At 41.2% G+C, this 27,389-nt stretch overlaps 2 protein-coding genes across 4 annotated transcripts in view; one reads left to right on the plus strand and one right to left on the minus strand.

The window, feature by feature from the left end:
- Window positions 1-877: 877 nt before the first annotated feature.
- tspan12 (tetraspanin 12) lies at window positions 878-21,121 on the minus strand. 3 transcript variants are annotated; one of them, XM_030045386.1, is made up of 9 exons: window positions 20,987-21,121; window positions 20,549-20,746; window positions 20,280-20,412; window positions 19,206-19,288; window positions 18,259-18,394; window positions 12,367-12,432; window positions 6,944-7,051; window positions 6,692-6,835; window positions 878-1,729 (listed from the first exon to the last, which is right to left on the minus strand). In XM_030045386.1, the coding sequence occupies exons 3-9, from the start codon at window positions 20,343-20,345 to the stop codon at window positions 1,409-1,411; spliced, it is 924 nt and encodes a 307-aa protein (XP_029901246.1). In that variant the 5' UTR covers window positions 20,346-20,412; window positions 20,549-20,746; window positions 20,987-21,121; the 3' UTR covers window positions 878-1,408. The 3 variants fall into 3 exon arrangements, with proteins under 3 accessions (XP_029901246.1, XP_029901247.1, XP_029901245.1); XM_030045387.1 differs by lacking the exon at window positions 20,549-20,746; XM_030045385.1 differs by having other exon boundaries at window positions 20,549-21,121.
- An 808-nt stretch (window positions 21,122-21,929) lies between these two features.
- ing3 (inhibitor of growth family, member 3) overlaps window positions 21,930-27,389 on the plus strand; it is a 13,818-nt gene continuing 8,358 nt past the window's right edge. Inside the window, exons 1-4 of the mRNA XM_030045959.1 lie at window positions 21,930-22,088; window positions 22,230-22,301; window positions 25,207-25,307; window positions 26,621-26,686. Coding sequence (XP_029901819.1) covers window positions 22,061-22,088; window positions 22,230-22,301; window positions 25,207-25,307; window positions 26,621-26,686 — 267 coding nt within the window. The 5' untranslated portion in view covers window positions 21,930-22,060. The remainder of the gene's footprint in view (window positions 22,089-22,229; window positions 22,302-25,206; window positions 25,308-26,620; window positions 26,687-27,389) is intronic.

The following is a 27,389-nucleotide window of genomic DNA, read 5'->3' on the forward strand; positions in this document are numbered from 1 at the left end:
TGGCACATTAGTTTAAAAAACAAAGAATGTTAAATGCTTGTGAGCATGAGGCTGCATTCAGTCAAGTATTTAAACAAAATGATGAATTAGGTCAAACGGGGAAATGACCAGAAAAATCTGATGACTGGCAAAAAAAAAAATAAAAAATAGCAAGACATTACCAAACAAAAAAAAAAAAAAGATATATAGATGTAAAAAACTAAATTACCAAAATATTCCTCAAAAAAAGAAAAAGAAAAAGAAAAAGAAATCTCCTGGGTTTCACTGGTTACATTAAATGAAGATGAAATAAATTTAGTTCCTCTGTTTTTTTATGATTGCAGCAACGACAGTCAGTAAATATCTAAATTGTTTCAAAATGACTTTGAGAGAATTTGAAAGGTCTGACTGCCCTAACTTTTCCACGCACTCGTGCAAGGATCCCAGGAAGCAAATGCAAAACCAAAGAGGAGGCAGGCAACTCAGACAATTACATGCTGTTCAAAAAGTGACTCACAGGATATTAGCTGATAGGGGACGAGCAAGGCGAGGTTTTTACTTTTGGGACGTAATTATTGAGAGATCTGCATTTTACATGGGAAACAGACATGTTACTTCACCATGTTAAAGAGATGTAGATGAAATCCAGATAAATTATATGTAAATAAAACGTGGATATGAGACACATGTTAATGCCAAGTGTAAAGGATGCTATTGAACTGCAGGCAACTAAGAATCAAACTTGCAAAAATGTCAGTATCGTCAAAGTTTTATTTTTCTTCCAGTGAGAAAATGACCAAATGCGCAAATAAATGAAGTGACACAAACATCATTAAATATTAAACACCATGCACCAATTCTAATATACAATATACACTCTGATAAAAAGGTTTCTGCCTTTTTTTTCCCTATGAAATGTCTCTGCTTAACTTCCAGTGGTGTGCGATGCCAGTTCACGAGGACATGCCTCAAAACAGCGACAACTAACTCAATTTTCCTTGTTTGTTCCAAAGTTCCAAAGCCAGTTTTTACAGCCTCAGATCTCAGTTACAAAGTTCCAAGAAGAATTAAGACATCGTTATGCCTCTTTACTAGTGGTGACAATCCCAAAGAGAACAAAGTGAGGATTGGAAGGAAAAAAAAAACAATCCACTGTTGGATTCCTCCTTTCTCAGATAGTGGTGATTCGATTTGACTTCCAAAACATGAATCCTGGTGGCGTCCGAAAAGAACCACAAAGTACCTCAGACAAAGTACCGCAAGCCAGCGCTTCTCCATCGCAGGGTTCATGACGGGGACATTGTCTTTTCGATCTTTCATCATTCGTACCACTTGTCCACACAAAATTTCTCCAAGTTTTCCATCGAATGTCATTATTGTCCTTTAAGGTGCTTGAGTTCTTGAACGAGTTCAGGCTTGGGGCTCAGTGCTACGACAGCCGCTCCATCTCAAACTGGTGTCCATTGGGTGTGGCTGTCACATTGGAGGCCCAGACCTTGGGTGCACGGATGCAGCCCGACTCTGTGGCTTCCCCTGAGGGCCCGTGGGTCACTGTGAGGGGGGCAGAGTCGTCTGATGGCATCGGAGGGGGCAGTTCTGGGGATTTGCGGCCATAGTAGAGGGCCCAGAGCAGGGTGAGGGTGAGCGCCATGGCCAGGATCTGAGCCACGCCAATGGACACGCCCAGGAAACGCAAGACCTGCAGCTGCTTCGTGCCTCGGATGAAACTGTAAATCTTTGGCCCGCAGCCCTGCATGACACACACATGAACACAGGCAAAGTGAGAGAAATAATTAGAAAAAAAAATCAAAAGAGGGAACAATTAGTTTTAACCAACAGCTGTTTCGACACATAAAACTATTGTCTGTTTTCAGAATGTCCCTCTATGATGAGGTCTGGTTTCTATTCAACCTGTTGTTAGATTTTTTTGTTGGTGTTCACTTACTAAAATTCACTGGCATTTCTACTGTTAATTCTTCAAGCGGAAGCTTTAGCTGTATTACAAGGTCTCCATAACTCTGTCCATATTATCTTAATACAACATGGAATCAAAATTAACTTTTTAATGCTGTAGCTTCTAGATATCATGAATCTTTAATGATCCCTCTGGGGAAATGAGATCATTGCACTAGCAGCAAGTAATAATAAAATACAGAAAGGGAGTGGGATAGGTTGGGGGCCAGATTTCTAACTAAAAATACAGCAATCAAGGAGTTATATAGAATGCATGAAAAAGTCTGAATTATGGTAAACAAAATTACAAATTAATGTAGAATGTTTAAAAGCAAGGTATGAATATATCATATTTCTAAATAAGAAAACATGAAATATCTGAATGTCAGTGGCAGATAAATGGGAGGAGCGCTGGCCCATTGCGATCACTCCATCTGCCACAGTTGTACTGGAAAAGTAGACACTAATTCAGACAGAGAGTGAAGATACAACAGGGGCGGAGGTGTTGAGAGGCCAGCGATTCCTGACTTTCTGCCAGTGGGAAGTTCACCTTTGGATGCCACATGCCAGACTGTGTTAGTCTTCAGGCTACTGCTGCCAGAGAGGAGGAGGAGGAGGAGGAGGAGGGGGAGGAGGAGGAGGAGGAGGCAGGTAGAGCTGGACCGACAACAGCATCCACTCCCTCACATTCCCCACATCTGACACACTGACTCATCCTTTCCCAGCGCCTGCCTCTCGCTCTCTGTTTGGCTACATGTGCACGAGCTCGCGGGGGAGGGAGATGTGGCGGTGGGGTGGGGGTCCGAGAGGTGGGGGCGGGTGGGGTGGGCATCCATATCCAGAGGAAAAAAAACAGCATTTCTTACTGCTGGACATGATCTTTTATGAATATGGAGTACTCTTGCGCAAAATATTTTGGACACAAACTCAGAAAGCAGTCAGTCTGGATACACGCATCTATTTCTGAATGCTGGAATTTAAGTAAATTTGTCATGACCAGCCTGCATTCAATGCAATGAATGCAGGCTGCAATGCAATGCAATGCAATAAATAATTGCACAAATAAAGATATTTACATTGTTTTTTGTTTTGTTTTCTCGATGAGCTACAACATGTTGCTTAACCCAGTGAGGCCCATTTTTCCGTGTTTTATTTATTCTGGAAAATATAACTTTTCTCATTTCGACCTCACAGGTTTGCAGCGACTATCTCATTACCCAGCTCTACTTCTTCAGCGGCGTTCAAAGAGATGAGTGTCTCGGTGCAACATACCCAGCCAGACAGACACTCAGATCTGAATGTCACTTGTGCTGCTCTGCCCTGTGCTTCCAGTCCTCCTATGACCTGGTTTGTCATGTCAGCTGATATTTGCACCCGTTGTGATATTTGCCTCTTAGACCTTTGGCTGCTGAAGGACCGCATGCCCTTTGCAAAAAATCTCCCTATCTCCTGATTTCCATCTGACCCTTACTTGTCTGTGTTTACCTCGCTACTTGGTGCTACAGTCTCAGTCCTTCTCTCCCTCACATCCTGATTCTCTCCCTCTTTCTCTTGACCTTTCTCCTTCCTTTCATCACTGCATCCAGGCCAGCAGCTGTCATCTAGCACAGCCAGGGCCTCCTGCCAGCCCGCCGTTACCACCTGGATGAGACAAGCTGGGCAAAGCAGTGTGTCCATGAGCTAAGGCCAAGGCAAACACACCTGGGCAGGCCTGAGGGAAGGAGGGGTTCCCCTCTGGGTCAATCAGTAACAAATATGTCACCTTGTTTTCACCTGGAATTGTAGCCCCTAGACCAATAATGTGATCTGAAAATGCCAGGATACAGAGGTGAGATGCATTACTCCACCAAGTTTTGGAAAAATCTAATATACAACACATCAGATATTGAAAAAACAACAAACAAATGTTTGATGTAAAGCCACCGTCTGTATGATTTTGAAAATGCTGGCGCACAGTGAGACACATCGCTCTTCCTAATTCTGTCCAAATCCGCAGTATCACAGATATAGCAGTGCATTGTCGCCCAGTTGTGGGTATGAAAATATATTTGCAAAAGTGTATGGGTTTGTCTTGTGGCTTCTTCCTGAGATCTGGGTCTTGCTTCATGCAGAAATGATTGTAGCTGAATGTGCCAGGGTCAAAATATATAATTGTATCAACTGAGTCCAAACTGACACTGACCACATCGGAGTCACGTGCGACTGACATCAGATATGAAATATGAAACAAAATGGATGGCTCCACAGTTACAAAGATGCTTCTGGGTCCAGGACTGGCTGAAGGAAGAGGTTTTTACTTCCATGTTTATCTGTTGTCAAGCTGGAGGATTCAATAAAGTCAGTTAGAGGAGCTCCAAAAATGCTGTCATCTTACGGCTCTGCTGGAAATTGAGTTTTGCTGTTGGTCCTGACTCAAAATACATGTCTGTTCCAGTCCAGACCAGACGTACAGTAAATCTCCCACAGCTTCAAAATGCATGTCAGCTTGTCGTTAAACTGTGCCAGCCTCTTAGTTACTTTCAGAGTGAAACAGTGGCACTATTTAAGCAAACCTCTGAGCCATGACTGAAATTTGATTTATTTCTTTCAAAAATATTTTTAAATTGCTAATTAATTGCTAATGAATGATTGCTAATTGGCCAGTGAAGACATTTCTTGTGTATAATACATAATTTACATATTTTTACTTTCCCATTTAACAGATTTGTTTGTTTTTTTAGGGTTATGTTTTTTTATTCATTTATTTATTTATTTTAAATATACTGTATTTAGATGAGAACTTGCCCTCCAACCAAACAAAACTGTATCTTCACAGGTCAAAGTGGTGATTTTAAAATATTTTTGAAAAGAAATGCGAGGAATTTTGTGCATCATGTTTAGTTTTCAGAGGGTTTAGTAAAACAAACAAACAAACAAACAAACAAACAAACAAAAACAATGTGGGCTCCTGGGCTTCAGATAACCCACTGGAACCCAGGAGCCTAGGGCTGGGCTTATATTTTGAAAGATTTTATTTCAACCTCTTAACATTCACTTTATTCTTTTTATTTCTGTGGTTAATTTCTTGAAAAAAAAATCACAGTTTGGGGAGAAATTTCTTGTTATTTAATTTGATTTATAATAATTATACACCTTTTTCTTGTCATATTTACAAATTTTTTTTGCAAATGTTCTAGTAATTTTCTTTTTTTTTCCTTTTTTGTTTTTCATTGCCAGGGGTTTATTAATATTCCAATATTTTTTTCAAATTTGCTAATGGTCTTTTAACCCAATGTTTGCGATGAGGCAAGAACAGCAACAAACTGCTTGGCAAGGACACTTCAGATTCACACCGTTCAAAGATTTGCAAGGGTACCCAGTGCAGTTTTGCGCCTTAGTTGCTAGCAGCTAAGAGTGCAAGGTTTCCTTCACATTCAGTGAGGAATTTCTGTAAATAGCTGTGTCTGGTGCAACAAGCCCTCAAAAACAGCACTGGGCAAGCAAACAGCCCGGTTATCACCAGGTGCAAACTGCACGTTTCAACTGTAAGATTAAACGCAAATACAGTCTCTGTTGGCACTAATCTCTGTCCATCGTGCTTTTCCCTGCACAAAACAGCCAAACTTTGTTCCTCTGCCAGCACTGAGCACATTTTGGCTGTCGTACTTTGAGCCGGGGTTTTCCATCATTCTTGACAGCTTCCAGGGTCTAAATGACTGTTAGACAAAAAAGTCCGTTTTCTAACTGACCATGTCACCCACACCACCCCCATCCACATCATTAGCCACAATTAAAGGAGCAGTGTGTTTTGTTTTTTTTTTTCTTTTGGCCTTTTCCTTTCTTTCATGCATCCTAGTTTTTACCTCTTTATACATGAAATCAGCAAATAATTACACTGTTTATGGACTCATAACTTTACAATCTCAATGTAAAAGGTTGCTTTCATTGTCTATTTCATGCAGTCAAGGATTTATCCAGTATTAGTGTTAGTGGATCAGCATGAGTATGTGCACACATGTGTCTGCAGGCAGGTGTGTGCGTGGGTGTTTGAGCACTTGTGTACAGCAAACAGCACAGGAAAATATGCTTTATCCCTCTTGGTATCCATGCGGCAGTCATTAAAGTCTCACCGGCCCAAAGTGGAAATAATTGGAATGGCCTTGGCCTAACTCCCTCTGTGTATATTTGTGTGTGCTTCCATCAGTGTATGTATGTACATTGTCATCAGACTTAACCAACCAACGAATCACCCTCAGCCGTCAAGAGCGCTGATCCTTGTCCCTGCGCTGGCTTAATTAGTTGTAATGGGTTCACTCAGTCTGCCCAATCTGGCAACCCAGACCCAGAGGGCATGCAATGCTATCAGTCCTGACATTGGCTCTAATTGCTTTGAATGGATTTCTTTCCCCTGATTGAACGCTGCAGGTAATTTCAGGCTGCAAATAGCCTCTGATGGGAAATGGGCTGTTGTGCAAACTCCATACAAATTCCCTCACAATGAAAATAATAAACTTCCTTAGCAAATAGCAGCTCCTCTTGTTATGCTGGCCAATAAAGAGAGAGCAAAGTTGGAGAGGTCACTACGGGTCAAGCAAATAAGCATAAGGTTCTAGGGTTATTTTTCTTTATTCATCTTAAAATAGGAGCAAATGTCAGAAGGGTCAAGACGGAAAGGACAATGTATGCATGGCTCTCTGCCTTACGTAGTGTGGGGTGAATGTAATATCCAAGCTGCAGTCTTGACCCTGTGTTTGTGCTGATGTGGGGAGAGGTGTCTCACCTCTTGGTGGAGGTCGCTGAGGTCACGGTAGTGGGCATGGCGAGCACATCCTGGATACTGATTGGAGCAGCAGGAGTCTGGCGGCCACTCCATCTCTGTCATCTCCAGCCAATCAGTGAAGTAAATCACCCCGCAGCATTTAAACTAGCGGCAAACACACAGTCACACTCAGTCATCTGATGTTGTTTGTCCAAAGCTTTCAACACGCAGGATAGAAAGAAAGGAGCCCGTTTGTGTGTGGTGACCTCTGACCTCGGTCTGGAAGGTGTTCCAGGTGTGTGTGAGCCACTGGTAGCGCTGCAGGCCGTAGTTTGGCATCCGGGACTTCAGGCTGATCATGTCGGAGCGCTGCACTGAGGGCTGAGGACACACACACACACACACACACACACACACACACACACAAAACACACACCATTTTGATTACACCCTGTTGAAACATCAGATTTTATGCAACTACTGATTATACAAATCATCAAAGCTCCTCTGTAGTGCTAAAGGTTTATGTAACCCTGTGAAACCCAGTCCGTAGGCAGATTATTATTTTTTTTTTTTTTTTAAAAAAAAAGGTTCAGTTTCACTTTATTTCTTTTTATTTTGAGGGTTTTTTTGTGGTAATTTTATGGTAACTTTATTGTGGGTTAGGTAGTGATCTGCAAGGTCCTTGTTTTTATTTTGGCTCCATTTTGGTGCTAAACAGTCATTGCTATGATGTCTTCTGATTTAATCTCAATCATTTGGACCATGTGAAAAATGTCTTAGATCCTGACTAAGTTCAAAGCAATATGAGATTAAACTACTATCCAGCAGAGACAGACTGCCAGTGGCTGATCCAGGGGGTGGCTGGGGGAGGCCATGGCCCCCTTACGCTGAATCCTGGCCACCGCATTGGCCACCCCAAGGCACCAAGTCACTGTCACTGTGTGGAACCATTTTTACACCGCCGTGGCTGAGTTCATTGGCTGACATTTCAAGGGCTGTCATGCGGTATTTTTTAACATGGCATGAACACATTAGTGTCATGTGAAAATAAAGGCTTTGAGGAATCTGCAGGTACCAAGGATGTTAAACTAGCTTGTCATGGAGAGGAGTATTTTTTTCTTCAAATTAAGATAACATTTAAACGGCCTATTTTATAACCATGCTTGAACAAGGCCACTTTTCATGCCTCTTTATTCTACCCTATCCTTGATCATATGCATAAATTCCTAAGTATTCAATTTGAAGAGTGGTCCCTACCAGAGGGTTAGATTACAATACATTAACCTGTAAAACAGAATTTAATGCTGGCAGTGTTTCAGGTAGTATTATATCTAACAACTCATGCACTGTGAAGGCAGTTTAAATCCCTAAAATGCATCATTGCTGACAAGGTTTGACAAATTATGTATATCATAAATTGTGTGATGGCACCAAAAAAGTGTCAGAGATTGTTTTATCTACAGAAACATTTTACGCCATTATTATTCCTAATGGTGCACTTGTAAGCCTGGTGCTCATTTAGCAGTCACTGTTGCCTGAGTGGCTGAATTAAAGAGAGATTGACCTGAAATAATCACTATTTCATCATCATCATTTTCTTTATTTAAAATCTAAGAAAACACGTTGGAGGGATCCATCTTTTTCAGTGGCGCCGAGGTACATACAGCACATAGAGAAACAACTTAGCAATGCTAAAAAGTGACTATGCTGTGCAGAAAAACGAGGTCCGCCACAGCAGACTGCCAACTTTCTCTGGAGGAAACCTTTCCACTGCATTGACATTTGGACGTCTGCATTCTCTATCAAGCCTAAACTAAACCATGGGGCGCATCTCCAGCTGATACCAAGCAGCAGTTCCATTGGCTGTTTTAATCCCAAGTTTAAAAAAAAACAAAAAACAAAAAAAACATACGTCTTAAAAATCACTTTGCAACCATCTAATCTTCTACAGTCAATTTTATTGTACAAGTATTTTACAATATTTTTATGTCAACCCCATGCAATTCATCCAGTGTCTACTGTCTGCTGTATCTATTGGAGATTCTCTCTCTGATGTATATTTATTGTTTTATTTGTTTTGTTTGTAACTGTGCACATTGTGTTTTTGCATATATCTTTATTATACCCTGCCAGGGGACTGCAAAAGGAAAATAGCTTTAAGCTCAATCCGGTACAATACATCAAATGGTAACATCCGTGCTTAATATTGTACACAGTGCCTTTAAAATAAATAAATGAAATTAAATGAAATAAATCCTGAAAGCCTGGGCTCTGGCACAGCTCTGAGATACCGCAGCCGCAGTCATACCCACTTAGCATTCATATCCTCTCCCCCACACTCTCTCTTTGTCACAAATAAAAACTAACCTTTACACTCCCTTGGCCCCCCCACCCACTCTCCACCTCCTTCCTCCTCCATTATGCGAGTGTGATAAGCGTACAGACGGCCTATTAGCCAGATTTTCCCCTAAGAGCCAGGTGTGCCAGCTTCCAGCCCTGCTAGCTTCCAGCAAGCTGCTGATAAGAACCCATTCAGCCACAATGACTACAATACCCACAAACCCCTGCAGGCAGGCAGGTGAGCACTGTTCAGATAAAGCTGTGGAAAGATGGTGCTGACACTCTGCAGGTCAGTGAGCACACACACACACACACACACACACACACTTGGACACACACACCTGCTCTCTTAAGACATCAAAGCTGCTGTGCTCTTTGAGAGTGGAGATAAACTCCAGCCTGGAGGGCACTGGCCATTGTAATGGAGAGCTTCGGCCATTGTCTTCACACACTGTACTCTCGGCGAGGATGGTGTCAAGGGATTAAAGGGAGCCACATTCAGCTTTCAGCTAACAGTCTGTGACAGTTGGGTGAATGTCCATTTTGCTCCTCTCTATCACCGACTACCAGCACACAACAGTCATCCAGTTTATAACCACTTCATGAAAACCTCTTCCTTCCTCTGCTGTGCAGGAATTGATGTATTTCATATTTTGTTTGGAATTAACAGAATAACATTGTGTTCACACTGTATCATTACAACAGCAAATATGAGCTTCCCACTTGCAAATCCATTCACGTTTTCTCCCTACTGGTATTTACTACTTAGAAAGTCGGGATTTACTTTTGCTCGATTTCACCCGCTTTTTGCCACACAAATGATTTTGACAAGTGTGGAATTTATCATGGTAGTGTAACAGTAATAATACTTGTTAAAGGTCCCTAGACCGTCTACACTGTCATAAAGGGGTACAGTACAAATCCATTTCTATCCTCCAAGGTACAGTCTACACAAATGTACCCCCTGTAGGGCTAATTATTGGACCTCAACGTAATAATGTGAACCTTTTTCAGAGCCAGAAGGTACATATGTTCCCAAGCAGTAAAAAGTACATATATGTCCCATTTCTTCTAAATGTTAAGACACAATATCAGGTGACAGCGCCGCCTTGAAATGAGATAAGTTTTGATGATTGTGGCAAACAGGTAACAATTCTCCAGTCAGTATTTTAGTTATAATACAGGAACCAGACTGATCTCTATGAGGTGCACTGAACATGGGGACAAATAAGTTCCCAATGTCAAAGGTACAGAAACTGGACCTTAGAGGCACCAATGACAAGCTGTTGTACCCCTAAAGGTACGATTATGTGCTTTATTTTCTGAGCATGTAAGGTTCTCCACTCTATACATTTATTCAGCTCATTCAAACAGACTACTATTAGCTTTAGCATTTGCTGGTAGCCTGTAGATCCGTTAGCTGGGATTATTCTGCAGCAATCTCAATGGACGCTTGAATGCTTCAAGAAACTCCAAGTCCTTCAGCAGAATGATCTCTGGGTGCAGCTACAGCTCAAGAACTCTACAGCAATGGCTGCTTAGAGGGAGTGGGCAAAAATTGATTCACTTAAGTGTCGTGATTCTTTTTTTCATGATTTTTTTAATTGATTTTTTTTTATCACTGAAGCAATTTAACGTGAAGTAGAGATATTGGTATCATATGAAACTAGACGACCTAAGTAATCCATTGGTACCGTCATGTCATGCTAGGTTGTTGGCAAGGGGACACAATATCACTCTAAATTTCGGCTAAATTTTGGCAAGGGAAAATCTGTCATGGCTACTTTCAGCGGGGTCCCTTGACCACTGACACCCAGATCTCTGAATGAAAATGGGTTCTCTGGGCAGCCACGGCTCTCCCCTTTGCAGACATGCCCACCTTCTGCTAATCCCATGCAGTTTGGGCCACAAACCCTGCAGTCCACATGTGTTCTTGTGGCCTGTTGGTGTGTTTGTGCAGACTGGGGCCTAAACAGTCCTGGAGCTGCATCAGTTGGCTTTGACTGGAAAGCTGAGACTCTTGTGGAACTTCAAGTCAATGTATAAACTTCAAATTGCAATACTCACAGATTCTTAAGTATTGTGAATACTTAAGAATCGCAATACATATACCCAAGTATCGTGATAGTATCGAATCAGGGGATAAATCTATGGTCCCAGCCCTACTGCTTAGCATCAAAGATGTCAACAACAACGACAAGAAAATAACATATGGATGGCCACTTTAACCTGGGCTCTCACTTTATACCATCTTCAGAATGCTTCTTCGGCTACTCTAGGGCAAAGCGAGCCACGCGGTTCTTGGTGCATTGACCTACATTGGCGTGTGCGATTAATTTTGGGGTCTTGTTGATGCGTGCGGCACCGGGCCAGTTGAGTCATGCTGCTCGTGGAGTTCACCTCAATCCCTCCTTCCTCCTCCGCCCCAGTCAGCAGAGAAAGAGGAGATGGGCACCGAGTTGTGGAGCGGGCCGGACATGTCTGGCATTTCTGGTTATTCTTAGAACAGAGCTATGGGCTCTTTCGAGTGTTGGGTTGCCCTTCGTTTTGCATCTCCAACTGAATCCAGCTGAATGCTTGAGCTGAAGCGCCAATGATGAAAATGCCGATTTTGCCGAGATGGGTCAAATTTGAAGTGGACTATGGCATTTTCTTCAATAACAACTGTAGCATCATTAAATTGTTAAATATACAAAAGAATCACTTAAAAACAAGACAAAATAGTTAATATATATGTTGTTATATATTTCGCACAGTACTAATATTTTAATGCCAATTATTTAGTTACTTATTAGAATGAGACAGGAATTTGCACTGACTTTATCCACTGGGCAAACAGTGTTTTTATGAAATAGTAACTCATTTAAATATATTAAGAACAAAGTCAAAGACACAATATTCAATGTGTACATATTCAGCATATAAAATAGATGACAGGATGAAAGGAGTTTTTTTTTTTCCTATTCACTTTAATGTCTTGTATGTCTTTAATGTTGGGGCAGGACGTAATATGATGCGGGAGATGTTCAGAAAGTGTTCTGAAGTTCAAAAATGCTTGCACTTCACAAGCTCCAAATGCGATAAAAATGAATACACTCCACGCGCCTAACACCCTCCATCTCCATTCTACCCTCCAACGTCATGTTTTGTATTGTTTTACACCTGTATTGTGGTGACTTTAGACAACAGTCACAGTGGTATTATGTATCATTTGTACTCCTATTATTTTTTTGACTGTTACCATCGCTCAAAATGAATGGAACATAAAATGTAAAATTGCAGAGTTGCTTTACACTGCTGTTCAGTGAAGACACGGAGCCGCAGAGAGAGAGAAAACAGATCAGTGTCCTCACCTCGTCGTAGGTCCACACACCACTGGCCAGCTCCACACAGAAGATCACCAACAGGCTGCCGAAATACTGGAGAGAGACAGATGAGCAGTGTGTTTAGTCTGTGAAACACATCCTCTGCCCTGACCTGTAGGCTCAGTGTCAGCACCATGGTGTCGATCTGACTGATTGTTGGAGCAGTGATGATGGGATGCAGGTCAAGTCTGATTATTGCAAGCCACTTTGGCCTTGTTCTTCTGTAAAGTCACTTACATATATTGGTAATCGCAGGTTGTGTTTTTTTTTATTTGCCTCTAAAGTGCAGTTGCTTATTTGAGCTTGCTCCTTACATGTCTTCATTATAAAAAGTTTGACTGAGATCCATCTACATTGTCAATATTCAGCAATTCATGCACTAGCCGACAATAAAATCCCTGACAGAGATTTTTGTGATGTCACCATACACCCAGGTGACAGTCAGCGAGAAAGACATTTTAAGTCAAAATCACTTTTTGAATTTTATCAATCAGTTTTTCATGTATAAAGGCCAACAAGATGTCTTTGTTTTGCATTGCCATTTTGTATCTGCAACTTCTTATCTCTCATTTTCATTCATTCATTCTTCATTTTTATCTGGAAAAATGGTTTTATTCAGCCTCTTTAGAGTTAAAACGAAAAATGTAAAATTACAAGATACCAAGGGTGGGAATCACTAGAGGCCCCATAATACAATATTATCATGATACTGAAGTCATGATACTATAGTAATGTGATTTTAAACATTTTTGCAATATGCTGAGTATTGCCATAACATGTATTGCAATATATAGCGACTGCAAATTATGTCCCCAAGGGGAAATTTCATCCAGATCAAGTTGTCATTCTGTTCATATCACTTCAGTCATTTTTCCATTTTTCAGTCATTCAAATCCAACAGTTTTGAATCCAAATTCAATTTTCATAAATTCATCTATATTCATATATAAATTGAGCAAGTGGCCCCTCTCTCACATTGTGGTATGTAAGGTCAACTGTTTTGGTCTGTCTTTTTTTTTTTTTTTTTTTTTTTTTTTTTGGAAAGCCAAGTCACTTCCTTTGGGCTTGCCTCTATAGCTCCAGTTGCTTGTTTCTCTCGGCAGATCTGGCAACACTGGATGCAGGGTGCCTGCCTCTGACAGACTGATACCTTCCCTCCGTCATCCTCCACGTTCACCCATCTGACAACAGCCATGTTATACACAATTGCACACGAGTGGCTGAGCCAAATCTACAGCACACAAACAAGGTAATGAAACAGACTCCTCAGGTAAACAGAACGCGGACACATACACACACACCCCCACCGACGTATTATGAAGATGAATGTGTGTGTCATCCACTCTATTAACAGGGTTGTCAGTGGGGGCTGAGGCTGACAAGCTGTTTGTTTGGAGAGTGTAAATATTAGTGGCAGACAGATGGCTCTGCTTCGGCTGTGTTAGTACTGCAGTCCATTTAGAGCATGCCAGACTCAAACAATACACACACAAAGTCACATGCACGCACCCACACACCCACACACACACACACACAGCCGCACAGAGACAAACTCAGACACACACAAAGCCAGAAGTCATCTCACCATGCAAAACTTCACTCCCCTGTCTGTGTGATTCTCACCGACTATCTATCAAGTTTTGTGGGAGGGTGAACTTTTAACCTCCACAGCTCTCATCTGGCTCACAGGCGCACACACACACACACACACATACACACACACACACACTCCCCTCGCTGTTAGACAAGGAAAACTACCAGGTGAGAAAATATGAACCCACTCTGGACCTCTCAGTGCTTCAATATCTTGCTTTCTTTCCCCTCTCCAGAAACAGACGCACACATACTTGTGTGAGGGAGCGAACACATCGAGGATGCGGCAGGGTGAGAGCAGGGCCATGTGTCCAATTTTCAAACAAATTTTGAGCCGTCTGAAGCCTGCAGCAGTTTTCATTCCTGGAGAAACACTTCCAAAATACTCCTCTTCGCCTCATTCGAACTCAGTTTAGAAAGACTTTGGAGTTTTTTGGGGGATTGTCCCATTAAAAGATAAGAACAAGACCATCAGTGTCATCCACGTGGCCCCAGTTGAATGGAAGTGTCAATAAAGTTATTCAGCATCAGAAGCAGAAATACTTTATTGATCCCTGAGGGGAAATTAGGAATTCAACTGGTTTCTCAAAGATGATTGCCAGAAGGTTCACTGGCAACACTAGAATTCCCTACAGATTGAATCACAGTGTGTGTTTAGCATAACCTCCAGGTAGAAAACCTCAAGCAAACAGGGTAGAAAAAATAAGTAACAGCTGTGATATAATTTCAGCTCAAGAGAAAATGGTGAAATTTTGTTGTGTTTGCAAATTCACTTGATTTCTGTCAAACATGAGAAAAAAAACTGATGAGCAAACTTGCCAGACTAAGAAATGACCCAAGATGTGCAAGATTAATTAAAAATAAACACACATAAAGTGAATTTTATCAAGAAGGTGAATGAAAACTTTTCAAAATAAAAGCCTGCCCAGGTGCCCCTGGGTTTCAAAATAAAGTGCTAGTGGTTTGCATTTTATATTTTAAAAAAATTGGGGTTGGGTGACAGAAGGCCACTAGCAGTATTCACAGTAAGCGGGCTGACCTTTTTAAAAGTAAATTTCTTAGTGTTTTTATTAAATGCCCAGAAGCTTCATATTTTTTGGGAACTGTTTCAGGTGAGCAACCATGTATTGATCCACTGCACAGTGTACAGTCTCCTAGCTCACAAAGGAACAGGGAAAGAAGTATAAAACACTACCTTATATTTTCTATCATATATCCAGTACATTTTACCAATCAGCTACACAAAATGGTTGGATTTAGCCACAAATAATTAAAAATTACAGACCCTTTAATTGCTGCTGGTTGTCAGTGTTGTCATTTTTGTGATGTGGCCAGAACACACTGAAAGTGTGTCTAACAGGTGACACATGGATGATTTGGTTCTGGTAAGTTAACAGTTAAGTTGACCTTTCACACTTACTCAGACTGTAAAGTAGGGAGTGGGGAGATACCGGGGTATGGGGGTGGGAGTGAGGGGTTCGGGGGGGCAGGTGGAGGAAGACTGGAGAAAGAGGGGCAGGTTTAAGTTTAGGCAGAGGGGATTGGTGTCTTTAAGTCGAGAGGGGGGCCTATTTTTAAGCGACCTTTTCCTCATGTAGCAAAACACCCAGCAGAGTGCAATATAAGCCCCGGCACGTCAAACCTTCTGCTTGTAAACATCAACCTCATTAACCTATTTATCCACTCCCAAAACCAATTAACAGGATAACTGCTGGCTTTCAAAAGTCAAGCTAAAACATTTCAACACCTTGTTAATGCTTTTTGGAATTTGATTTTTGATCAGTTTGAAAACCAAAATACAGAACCAAAAAGCTGTCAAAACTGAACATAGCTAATAATGTTAAGAAACTTTAAATAAGCCGCGTCAGAGAATGAAATGTTTAGGGATGTCAAGTTCAACATGTTTGTCATATTACACTAATCCTGTTCTGCATTAATCTACGAGCAAACATGGATGTGATTAAAACTGCAAGTGCAATAATGTATTACAATATGAAAATCAGCCAGGCTCAATCACATTTTTGGCCAAACTTCACATTTTATGAAATCTGTCTTATTTCCTTTGTCTTATCTCCAAACTCTAGCTGACTTAATATCAATGAGAGTCTGTCAGCACCTAAGTAGCATCACACTTACTAGGAAGAAAAAAAGGTTTTGGCCTTACATAACTGTTTTTTGCTCATTCTGATGGTCATTTCATTCTGATGATCATCAGCTGGAGCTCATAAATTATCCAACTTTTTCATTTACAAGTACGTCACTGGTGGTAACACACTGTTGCATGCTGCTTATGAATATGATTGAATATGCAGTTTTAAATTGCCTTCTGTTTGCTCTCCAGTGTGTGTATGAACTATGGCTATCTTCACATTTAAGGCCATTATGCTGAACTCTGAACTGTTGCTCAAATCTGTTTTTTTAGATTCTGATATCTATTGTAGAATGAAACCTAAATCCCATAACTGTATGAACAAATAACCAAGGGATTCCATCTGTTTTGCAGCACATTTCAGTTGTGGTGTGTCAGATTTTTTCATTGAATAGACTTATCAAGTGTGGCTGTGTCTCTTTTCCCACTGTTGTGTCTTGTTGCCTTCCATACTAACACTGGATCAAGCAATCTGACAGAATTATGATGTAAAACATGAGGCACATGACGTAAGATATACTTATTGTCATGAAAACTCAGACAAATTCCAATTTGAGCGTTTCAAACACAAGTCACATGTCGGTCACACGCGTCTCCATCTGATTTGTGTCTCATATCCATGTTGTCCAGATGGGAATTGAAAAAATGTGACGCCGTGCAGCTTTTTTGCTGTTCACACTGTTGAGAAAACATCAGATCTGTGTCACATGTAAGGGAAAAAGTCAGAACTGGGACACTTTCAGCTGCAGTATGAATGAAGCTCAAGCAGACAAATCTCTGACTGGAGAGTGCTACATTTTCCCATTATCCAATGTGAGAGCGTCACAGAAGCTCAGGGGCAGATGTCTCAGCACCCTCATGGTGAATCCTACTCACTCAATATGGCCTTTGCTCTCTAATTTTCCCTCCGTGTCAGTCTGCACGTACACCTCTCTCAAATAGTTTACTGTTAGGGAGATCAGGATAGCGGTTAGCCCGTCTCTCCCTCTGAAAAAGGCCGTCCGAGTCCTAACTGTCAGCTTAATAGGACCTGTCTGAAATCTAAGCACCTCTCTGCCTCTCAGCCACCTGAGTGGGTGGGGACGGCTAAGGTTTCCCTATTGTGCAGTAGTCAAGATAGTATTGTCCCCTCAGTGTGTCCATGAAACACAAGAATGCCAGTGGCAGACTGGCCATAGAGAGAGACTTCAGCTGGGGTGAATAGAGTCCCTCTGGAGGGGTGGGGGTGGGGGGAAACAACCAGAGACAGGAACTGCCCACACCCAGCCACGCAGACATCCACTAACCCCAAGACACCTGGAGGATAGCGCCACAATAGAGGCACCACTCCACCTTATCCTGTCCAAAGGCTGGTTTTTCACAGCCTGGCCATAGCCACCGTCGGGCACAGGAAATATTACGGCCAAGTATTGTCTCTCTGCTTCTCTCAGGTGAATAGTTTCACAGCTGCACTCATCCGCTGATGTGCTCATCAGCAACACACCAGAACCTGGCACTGGTTCTGAAAACAACACTGCAGGGAGAGGAGGCCATTTCTCGACAGCAGCGCAACACACTGATGAGTGACTCTGAGCCCTGCGTCACCAAAAAACAACTTCAAAAAGGGTGACATTTGCCATTTGGACCTCCACTTTTACTGCCATGTTGGGAATGCTGATGCGATGGAAAACGGGATTTAAGAGAAATATATAACTGCGTCACACCAGTACAGTGGTCAGTATAAAGAGAGATAAACCCCACCCCCCCACTCAGCTAACATTTTTTTAAAATAACCAGCTTAATTCAATCAAATTGCAAAACAAACTATATTTGTTTGATAATGTGTAGCAGAATTTTCACAGGGAAGATAGCACTACTACTGTCCTACATAACAGCTAAGGGAAGAAGTGTAATAATATCACATGTTTTAAAATGTGTGAACTATCCCTTTAGGTAAAGGATATGAATGTATGCATGAGGGTCTGCTTGTGGTTGTTTTGTGTCACACACTGACAGCACTTAGAAGAGGCAACTGCAAACTAACTAAACTAAAATAATTAACTGAACCAATCCCAGCCCGCCCACCCACCCACCCACCCACACACACACACACACACACACACACACACACACAAATACACATGCAGAGTAACACCTACCCAGGACAAGAGCAGTAGATTGCATTTCAGTGTGCCGCAGTAGCCCACCATGGCCACAATGATTAGAAAACAACACACTGCAATGATAACAGGATGGACAGCTGGGGAATATGTAAGAACTGCTGCTTCCTCCAGCCTGGACAGAGAGGGAGAGAAAGAGAGAGGGAGAGAGAGAGAGAGAGACTCATTCCTCAGAGTTTCTTGGCAGAGTTTTCATTTATTTATCTCTCCATTCTGCTGTGTTCCCCCCCTTCTCCTCTTCCACTCTCGGCTGCGTCACTGTTAATCCAGCAGCGTAAATAGTGAGTGCACTCGGCAGGAATGTGAACGTGAGTCACCCCTCCACGATGGATGGGTTAACTGGGGAATGAATATGAAAGTGCTGGTGGGTTGGTGTTAAAGGTTTTAAGATCAATGATTTGGATGAAAGTTGCTATGCATATATGCTCAATATCAGTTTTCTTGGGGAGTCATATACTGATTTTTATTAGATAGGAGGAGGTTATGTCAATTTCGGCGCTGCACGCTCAGTGCAGTGGAGGAACACTGTGGTGTTCCTCCACTGCACTTGCCAGACATCACCTGTCAGATCTTCTGCTGAAGTTTGAGCTGCTGTAGGTGGTGCTCTTCTCACTATCGTTCTATAGTGCTGTTCAGGTGAACCTAGTTCCTCTTATTACAGACGAATCAGAAATATGAAATGTATCACTTCCTGTGAAGCAGAGGATTTTCCTCCAAACACAAAGTGTTTAAAGCAAAAAATGTAAGAATGTGACCGGTCAGGAGCAGAGCAGACACTTGTTTATATGAAAATGACATGGGTTATAACTTCTCCTCCGCTTCCTTTCCACTTTTCATTTTTATCTCCCCAAATCTTCTCATTGTCTCATTCTGTGGCCTCACTCAAGCTGCCTCTAGTGCTACAAGTACTGCTGTCTTTTACTCACCTAGTGTGGGCTGTCAGGGTCAGTACAGTGTTCAGGTAGTCCCTGAGCCAAGCTGCCACTCCCAGGACACATGCTGACATCAGCTGGACACACACACAGACACACACACACACACAGAGAGAGAGAGAGAAAGATACACACTAAAATATCACTTTCTGATGCCTACAAATAACATCTCAGAATTTGAAACACGCACACATAAGGATGTTGGCCTATTTAAACTGCAAACTTGTCAAAGAGAGAAAATTTGAGAGAGAGAGAGAGAGAGAGAGAGAGAGAGAGAGAGAGAGAGAGAGAGAGAGAGAGTTGGCATAAACATTGCATCATTGCACCCCCTTAGTCTTATGAGTTTGGATATAAATTGGGTAATTTCCAAAGTGAAGCACTTGCAACCAATGTGGGGATTCTTCCATTCCAGACTTTCTTGTAGCCTGTTGTCTTGTTATTGGATGATTATATCACTTTCCTGCAGGTCCATGGCTTCTTTAAATAATTGATGACAACCATTTATACTGTAGTAGCCAGGTGTGGCTTTGTATATTAAAAACTGGCCATGCTTCATACTTTTTGTTGTCAGTTTTGTGCCCCATGTAAATAAAGATAAGTTATTTTCTGGCCTTTTTGAATGTATTCCTCTTTTTTTATTTAACAAGTTCTTAGCCCTGGCACCTGAGACAATATTGAATTCAAAGACTTTCCCTTTCTGTGAAGACAACTCCCACACTTTCTATATATAAGAGCAAATGTGATCTTTATAAGTTATGTCATTGTGATGGAGAGCAGCAAAAATCACCAGAAACCTATCTGGAAACCCCACACTGACTAAATAATATCTTGTGCCAGCCATCAGTCAGTCAGTGCTCCACTTTATTCCCAGAAATGTTGTGGCTATAAGGAGGTTTGCAGTTTTTGATGGCTGTTAGATGCAGCCGGAACTTTGCCATCGTTTAGGGTTTTAGTGAACTGACACCGTGGTTTGTGGGGAGCACCAAATTGGATGGAGGGGAGGGGACGCTGGCATGTTGACTGGCGAGTATAATGTGAGCACGGAGGCCGACCACCTGCTCCTCTTACCCAGAAGAGTAAATTGAGAGCGTACAGCAGGCAGCGCAGGCACCTCACCGCGTCCTCCCGAGCCATTCTGAGCGCAGCAACTGGGGCTCAGTACTCCTCATCTTAGCCCGGGACACCATGGCAACATCATGCGCTGTAAACAAATACGGGGGGATGAATAATATGGAAAACCCAGTCAGATTTCAGGAGATTATCACTAATTACAATATGACTTCACAAAGCAAGCCCTGTCTTCAGTAGCAGCGTCTTTTCCGTGCGTAAAAACATACCGGTTTTACATGTCTTGGTGGACTCTGATGCGCCTGTCCGATGTCTTGTTTAGCGGCTCGGGTATATCCGTGGGAAGCTCCAGAAAACATTCACAACAGGTGGTTTCTTACTTTCCTGGCCCACGGGATGATGGAGTGTGCGGATGGGCGCTCAGTAGTGCTGACATATCTACATCAATCATCACTCACTTAGCAAGCCTACCACGAGAGGGAAAAAAGAACATACCGGGCGCATAAGTCTAATACAACTTTCCTACAACGCCTGGCGCAAGAGAACTCACTTTCCGTGTGTTAAGCGGTCCAGCCTGCGCATCAAAAACGTCAACTCTAAACTCCAAAACAGATTACTCCAAATAAAACTCCCTGCAAAACTCCACCACTGCAGCAGCCCTGTTTCAGAAGTGCCTCCCCAAACACCGCCGTCATGCGTAAACATACCATTCGGTGCGCAAAAGTCCGCGTCAAAGTGGCGAGTTGGTGAGCCCCGTCCGGTTCAACTTGAGCATTTTTAAGAATGAGCAGCTCAGTGAGTCGCGGCTTGCAGTTGGTGCTGCAGCCGGGGGCGGTGCGCTGTCCTGGCGCTTCCACTAATTAAATGTGGGCAGCAGAAGCAGCCCGAGCTGTGCGTCCTCAGAGAGGACAGGAATGTGGCCGCCTCCAACACAGAGCATGCACGGGTCAACAGGTCACATTTTGAGAGTGTTATTGTGTTGAAGAGGATGAGGCTTCATCATCCACCGTTTCTCCCTGGAAGAGGAAGACACAAATTTTGCAAGGAGGGAGAGTTCGATAGCCTAGTTGTTATTATGTTTTAGTTTTGTGTTATTTAGGCTATGTTTGTTTGTTGTTTACCATTGCTGATTTGGCAATATGAACATCATGGAGGTCTACTTGATTATTTTATATAAATACTGCTCAATTAATTCGAAAAAAAAATATGGGGGTAAATCAAATCAAATCGCTTATTAAAATACACGCGCGCGGTCTATAATATCAGATAACATGGTATCAGAGATAAACATAGATAATTGAACGCTATACTTTTGGGGTAAAACCAATATAAACCCACTATATGTGCATTCTTAAATTACGAGGTTTTACTGGCTGTGTAGGAACGGCTATTTATTTATTCACTGCTATTTCATTCATTTTCGCCTTTTATTTTGTTATGTTGTTCATTCCTCACATGAATAGCCCCGATTTGTTCCTTTATAATAGAGTAACCCCTTCTTACAATTTGGACACCCTTCTAAAAGATAAGTTCGAGGCATGGAAGTATAGTATAATTTTGAGACATATTTTGAACTACAAGTACCATAAGGCATGTGGAGGCAGCACACAAAAAAAACGCAGATCCGCGTTCAACCAATCAGATCACAGACAGCTGATTGCGTCACATTCTCTGACCTCAATTTTCGGGGTATTTTTTTCTTAGCGAGACAGCGGCTGGCGGCGCCATATTGAAAGACGAAAATTGTTTTATTAAACGCCTAAAACGCCACATTTGACGACATGCTGTACTTGGAGGACTATCTCGAAAGTGAGTAACAAACTCCCACGACACAATGCTGGGTTTCTTGGTGTATTTTGTACATGGACTGTGGGTTATTTTTGGCCTCTTGCGCTCGGGCTGTTAGCCTAGCAATGCTAGCTGGTTAATCGCTTTTTCTTCTCCTGGCAGTGATCGAGCAGCTACCCATGGATCTCCGCGACAGGTTTACGGAAATGAGGGAGATGGACCTGCAAGTTCAAAGTATGTACCGCACGGCGCGGGTAGCAAGACTGCATCGGCTTGCTTTCGGCACGCTGTGGCAAAACACTGCCTCGTGGTTTGCTGTGCACTCACACACGTGGAATTTAACATGGCTCTTTCACGTTTCGTTGAACTTAAGAAATATGTTGTTATTAACCACCAAGCCCGCGATGTAATTAGCATCCAAGCTACTGTTAGCCGGCCCATAACTTGTCCGCAAGTCTGCAATAACAGATCTATTAAACAGTACATTCCATTAACATGCATAGCTACCACCTTCCGACAACATTTATGCGGATAGTTACAGTTTAAGCAGCCACTAAAAATGAATATAAAGTTTTATATTAGTTTTATATTATTACAAGTGCACTGGTTGTCACAAAGTTTTGTTAAGGTTTAGTTGTAACGTTTGCTACGGTGTTTGAAATTGGTTTAAAGTTTCCTTTTAGTTGGAAATTTGGGTTATCACACCATAACAGCTTCGTGACAGTAGTACTGTTTAATCTGTGGTCTAGTTATATTTTGCAGGAGAAATAATGATATCTTAGTTAACCCTCCTATTGTCTTTTGGGATCAATTTGATCACATTCAGTGTTTACCGCCTCGAAATACATGATTAACATAGTTTTTGCTTCATGTTCAATGAAGCAAGCGTTTCTTTGGGTTCTGTTTTCTGTTTGACCCCAGGTTTTGTTTTTTTTTTTTTAGCTGTCTAAAGCATATATGAAATACCAACATGTTACACGCATGTGTTTCAGTTGTTTTGGATCACAGTGAGGAGCTGTAACATGCTGCTTTAGGGCCCAAAGAGAACATAACCACACCTGTAGCAGTGTGAAAACCACTGAGAATTAATGTGACATTTGGGAGAGAAAAACATGATTACCACAAGAACCTTGATGTGTAAGAGGAGTTGAGTGGGGGAGGTTATGTTTTATTTAAAGGGATATATAGATATTCAACAAGACACATGAAGTACCTAACACCTGAGTAACTTGGACATTTTCTGGAGGTTTAAATTACTGGGGTCAAATTGACTCCAATTCATAAAAACATGTTAGTAAATTTGAAGGTAACGGGATGGTTACGATAACATCACCAGTGATTACAATGCAGTTGCAAGTTAATAGAAATTTCAAGGGTAGGGTTGTGCAGAAGAGCAATAAAGACAGTTTATAAATAGCTATAACTTGATTGTTTCTCAACCAAAAGAACATAAGCTCATGGCCTTTCACACACACTTTCCCCTTTCAAGTTTCTTACTTTGCCACTGTGGGACACAGTCACTGTATAATTTGCAAATTAATTTTCAAATACTATGCTTTAGTTAAGATTAAGACAATACTTGTCATAGCCTTTGGCTTGCCTTAAAATCAGTGTGATTTGAAACAATAGTAGTTTCAGTGTTGTAAACCCATTCATTCCACAGCTTTGGCTATTTTGGTACACAGTTATGGCAAATATATTGTCAAATTTGTTGTTTTTATGTTTGTCTTAAGCAAAAAACTAAATATAAAAATATTAAATAGTGTGTTCAGTTTTTTAAAAATAGGTTGTGTATAAATTAAAGACTTATTTTGTACAGTGAAAGTGTAATTACACAGTGCGCTTTTTGAAGCCCACCCACCCACCATGGTTAGAAAATCTCATAGTAGATGGTGTTTATCCTTGGTTATATGTTTTTGAAAAACAAATGGATTGAAAGTAACTAGGCTGCACATTGGCTAGGGGTGTTAATCACAAGCTTCATCATGATACGAAATTATATGGATTCTTTGAACAATGATAGTCTACCACAATACGATTTCAATTAGAATCAATTCAGGAGTCTGCAACTGATGTCATTCTCATTAGCACATTTCATTGCTGTACAAGTTTATTACTGAACTCTGTCACATATTTAAACAAAAAACATTACAGCATTTTCAAAGTCCTGCATGTAGTCATCCACAGGCTCATAACTTACTGTACCTTACCTGAGTGGCTTATCTGTAACGGCTTTGCTTTCATACAGCATGTGTTTTGTTAGTCGACCAGTCTGTTCTCCTGAATCCAAAGTATTTCTACACAGCTGACTTATTTCCAAACAGGGAAGGAATATCCTCCTCCTCATCTTTGTCCTCGACAATTACCAGTATTAGTGTGGCACTAGCTAGCAGCTACTACCATGGTTTCAGGTGCGCTTAGGCGGAAACAGTGACATTAGCGTGCTGTGAGAGTTTCAAAATAAAGGTGGCATGATCTGAAAGATGACAGTGTTGATCGATGGTTGCACTTGCCAGCGATCCTATTGCATCATTGAATGTTCAATCAATGGATTTATCCAGGTCAATGGTTCATTACGCTCCTAGCATTGGCAGCACGGTGTATCCATGTTCCAGAGACTATGGGTTAAACTCTCAAAAATCCTGGGGTTGACTTTTGTTTTGGCACGTGGCCAACCAACAAAACTTTGATTTCAGTTCAGACCTGGAGATAGTTCATGGCCTGAAGACAGCAATATCTAGTGAACCATTTTAGTAGTTTGAAGTAGTATTTAAGTATGTAGAGTTATAATAAATGATTATTTTGATAACTGATTTATCTGACTATTCTAGAAAGTAATCGTGGAAAATGTTATCATCAAACAAAATTAAAAATGTTGGAGTAGATTGGTCTGTCTTTGCAGTACAGTCAATAACAGAAAATGCTAATTGATAATTAAGTATTGTTTTGACAAAATCAAATAGTTTCAGACCTGGAAAAAAAGGTGTTGATGTTTGCTCACTCTAGGTTGAACATCTCTTTACTCCCTGTTTTGTGTAACTCAGCATAATGACAATTAGGTGGCATGTCACTATGTAGTGTTTTTATGTTTTTAATCGATTTATTTTATGTAATAACTGCTCTGCTGTTCTCGCACCAGATGCCACAGACCAGCTGGAGCAGAAGGTGATTGAGTTCTTTGTCAACGCTAAGAAGAACAAGCCAGAGTGGAGGGAAGAGCAGATGGAGGTTATCAAAAAGGTAAAATTCTGCCAGACACTAACCAGAGATTGGTTTTGGCGCTTGTGGAGTTGTGTAGTGTCTACCTTAACATTTGCCATAGGACGCAGCCAGTAGATAACCCCTGTAACATATTTTCTCCCACCCACCTATATCCACAAATGTTCTGTCTCTGGGTTGCTTTCTCAAAATAGCACAAGAGATGTTGTATCAAGATGTGTGTTCACAAAAACAGTGTCACTGATCACCCTCCTTCATTAATGTTATTGGATTAACATCTATTCCACAATCATTTCACTGCAACAACAGTGTCGTGGGTATTATGGATTTGCTTTGACTGCCATGGCAGATTCTGGCTGTGAATGTGCTACCTTGCATACTGTTTAGCTGAATCTTTTCAAATTTGTTGTGCACATTCATGACCCCTAGAAGAATGACTCTATTAATTTTGGTGAACCTTTTGGTGACCTTTCCTCTAGCACCATCATCAAGGAATAGTTAGTTGTTTTGTGTTATTCACCGGCAGTGTACTGAATTCTTTTAAACAGCAGCACAAGTGCAGAGACAGTGGAGCTGCCCTGGTGGCTCAGTGGTCTAAGGCGCATACCAGGAAACCACAGTGCCCTGCGTTCAGATCTGGTCCCTGACCTTTGTTGCTTGTCATCCGTCTGTCTTTCCAAGTCTTTCTTGTGTGTTTTCACCTCTGTCTCTCCAATAAAGTCGAAAAATGTTTTAAGAAAAACAAACAAATCCATAGCCTATATACGTAGTTTAGAAAGAATGTAGTCAAGACTTGTAATTTTGGCAAACATGAGCGGTTGCCTTGCGACTGTTCACCAGTGCACATTTTCTTGATGAATTAAGCCTTAACTGAATGGGCCAGTAAGTTTACACATCTTCATCAGTGTACATAAGAAAAAGTTATATCACTCACATATGTAGAGAAGGGGAGGCTGCAGGTATCAGTTGCCCAGTTATAAGAGTGGTAATAGGTTCAGATGTCATTATGAAAATGATAATATAGCTAATTTAAAAAAATAATTTTTTGATCAATATAAGCATCACACACAACATCACTAAGGTTATGAATTATTTAGATTGAAAGAACTCTTACAGAGAATGTGCAAAAAAGGTTAACTTGGGGAGTAACCATATAGCTGATGTCTCACTGCGTTCCTGAATTTGGAAATTTAAGTTTTTAACCTTTAATAGCAAGAGAGGGAAGTAGGAAGAAGAAAAAGGCATAGTCAGTGGCATCTTTTCAAGCTGTGCATGTAATTTTGTTGGCATTGAGAGTGCTAGTATGTGTAATGACTGGTTATCTACTGTTTCAGGACTACTACAAGGCTTTGGAGGATGCAGATGAGAAAGTTCAGCTGGCCAATCAGATTTATGACCTGGTGAGTAAAAGTAGTGTATATTTAAAAAATGTATATATATATTTTAAAAAACAGCAGATATCTTGAATAATTTATTTTCCAGCTCTTGCAACAGCCTAGTTGTATCCCTGTTAAATTTATAAATGTTACCTGTCTGGCAACCCTCCACTGAACACAAACCTAAGATTATTTCTCACATTCATCTTTAATAAGGGATCTGATCATTATTTTAGCCATTCCTTGTTTAAAAGGTTGGCTAGCTGTGGATCTCTTTTCTGCTGTGGTCTGAATATTTTGGTCATGAAAATGTGAAATTTTATTTAGGGACACAAGAAGCACACAAATGAGACAGCTCTCCCAAAAGTTCAGCAGCGGTCAGTTTTTCCATGATGGTGTCACATTAGATGTTTTTGTTTTGGTTGCTTAGTTTTATACAAAGTAAATGGGCTTCTGTTGGCTAGTCGCTAAATTTGATATGTATACACAATAAGGACATGGGCATGTACTGTAGGTTGTGTAGTTAAGGGTGTAGTGTGAGTTGCTGTGTCACATGGTCCACCACTAGATGGCAGCTAAACAACATAAGACAGAATACCAGGACCTAACATGTTGCAGTGTGTGTCTCATTAAAATTAAGTGTAAGTACAAAATTTTATAACAATCTTTGTTATATGGTTTCCACATTGTTAGGTCAGCAGTATCATGTAGCCATAAGAACAATCTG

The sequence above is a fragment of the Myripristis murdjan genome, chromosome 23 (assembly GCF_902150065.1).
Source record: "Myripristis murdjan chromosome 23, fMyrMur1.1, whole genome shotgun sequence".
In the NCBI taxonomy this organism is placed as follows: domain Eukaryota; kingdom Metazoa; phylum Chordata; class Actinopteri; order Holocentriformes; family Holocentridae; genus Myripristis; species Myripristis murdjan.

What these genes read in the sequence shown, in the direction of transcription:
- tspan12 (XM_030045387.1), bottom strand. Translation starts at nt 20,345, where the DNA reads ATGGCTCGGGAGGACGCGGTGAGGTGCCTGCGCTGCCTGCTGTACGCT. An exon ending in ACCCTGACAGCCCACACTAG is followed by an intron (nt 18,395 to 19,205) that starts GTGAGTAAAAGA and finishes CTCTCTGTCCAG; the next exon opens with GCTGGAGGAAGCAGCAGTTC. An exon ending in TCAGCGACCTCCACCAAGAG is followed by an intron (nt 1,730 to 6,691) that starts GTGAGACACCTC and finishes TGTGTCATGCAG; the next exon opens with GGCTGCGGGCCAAAGATTTA.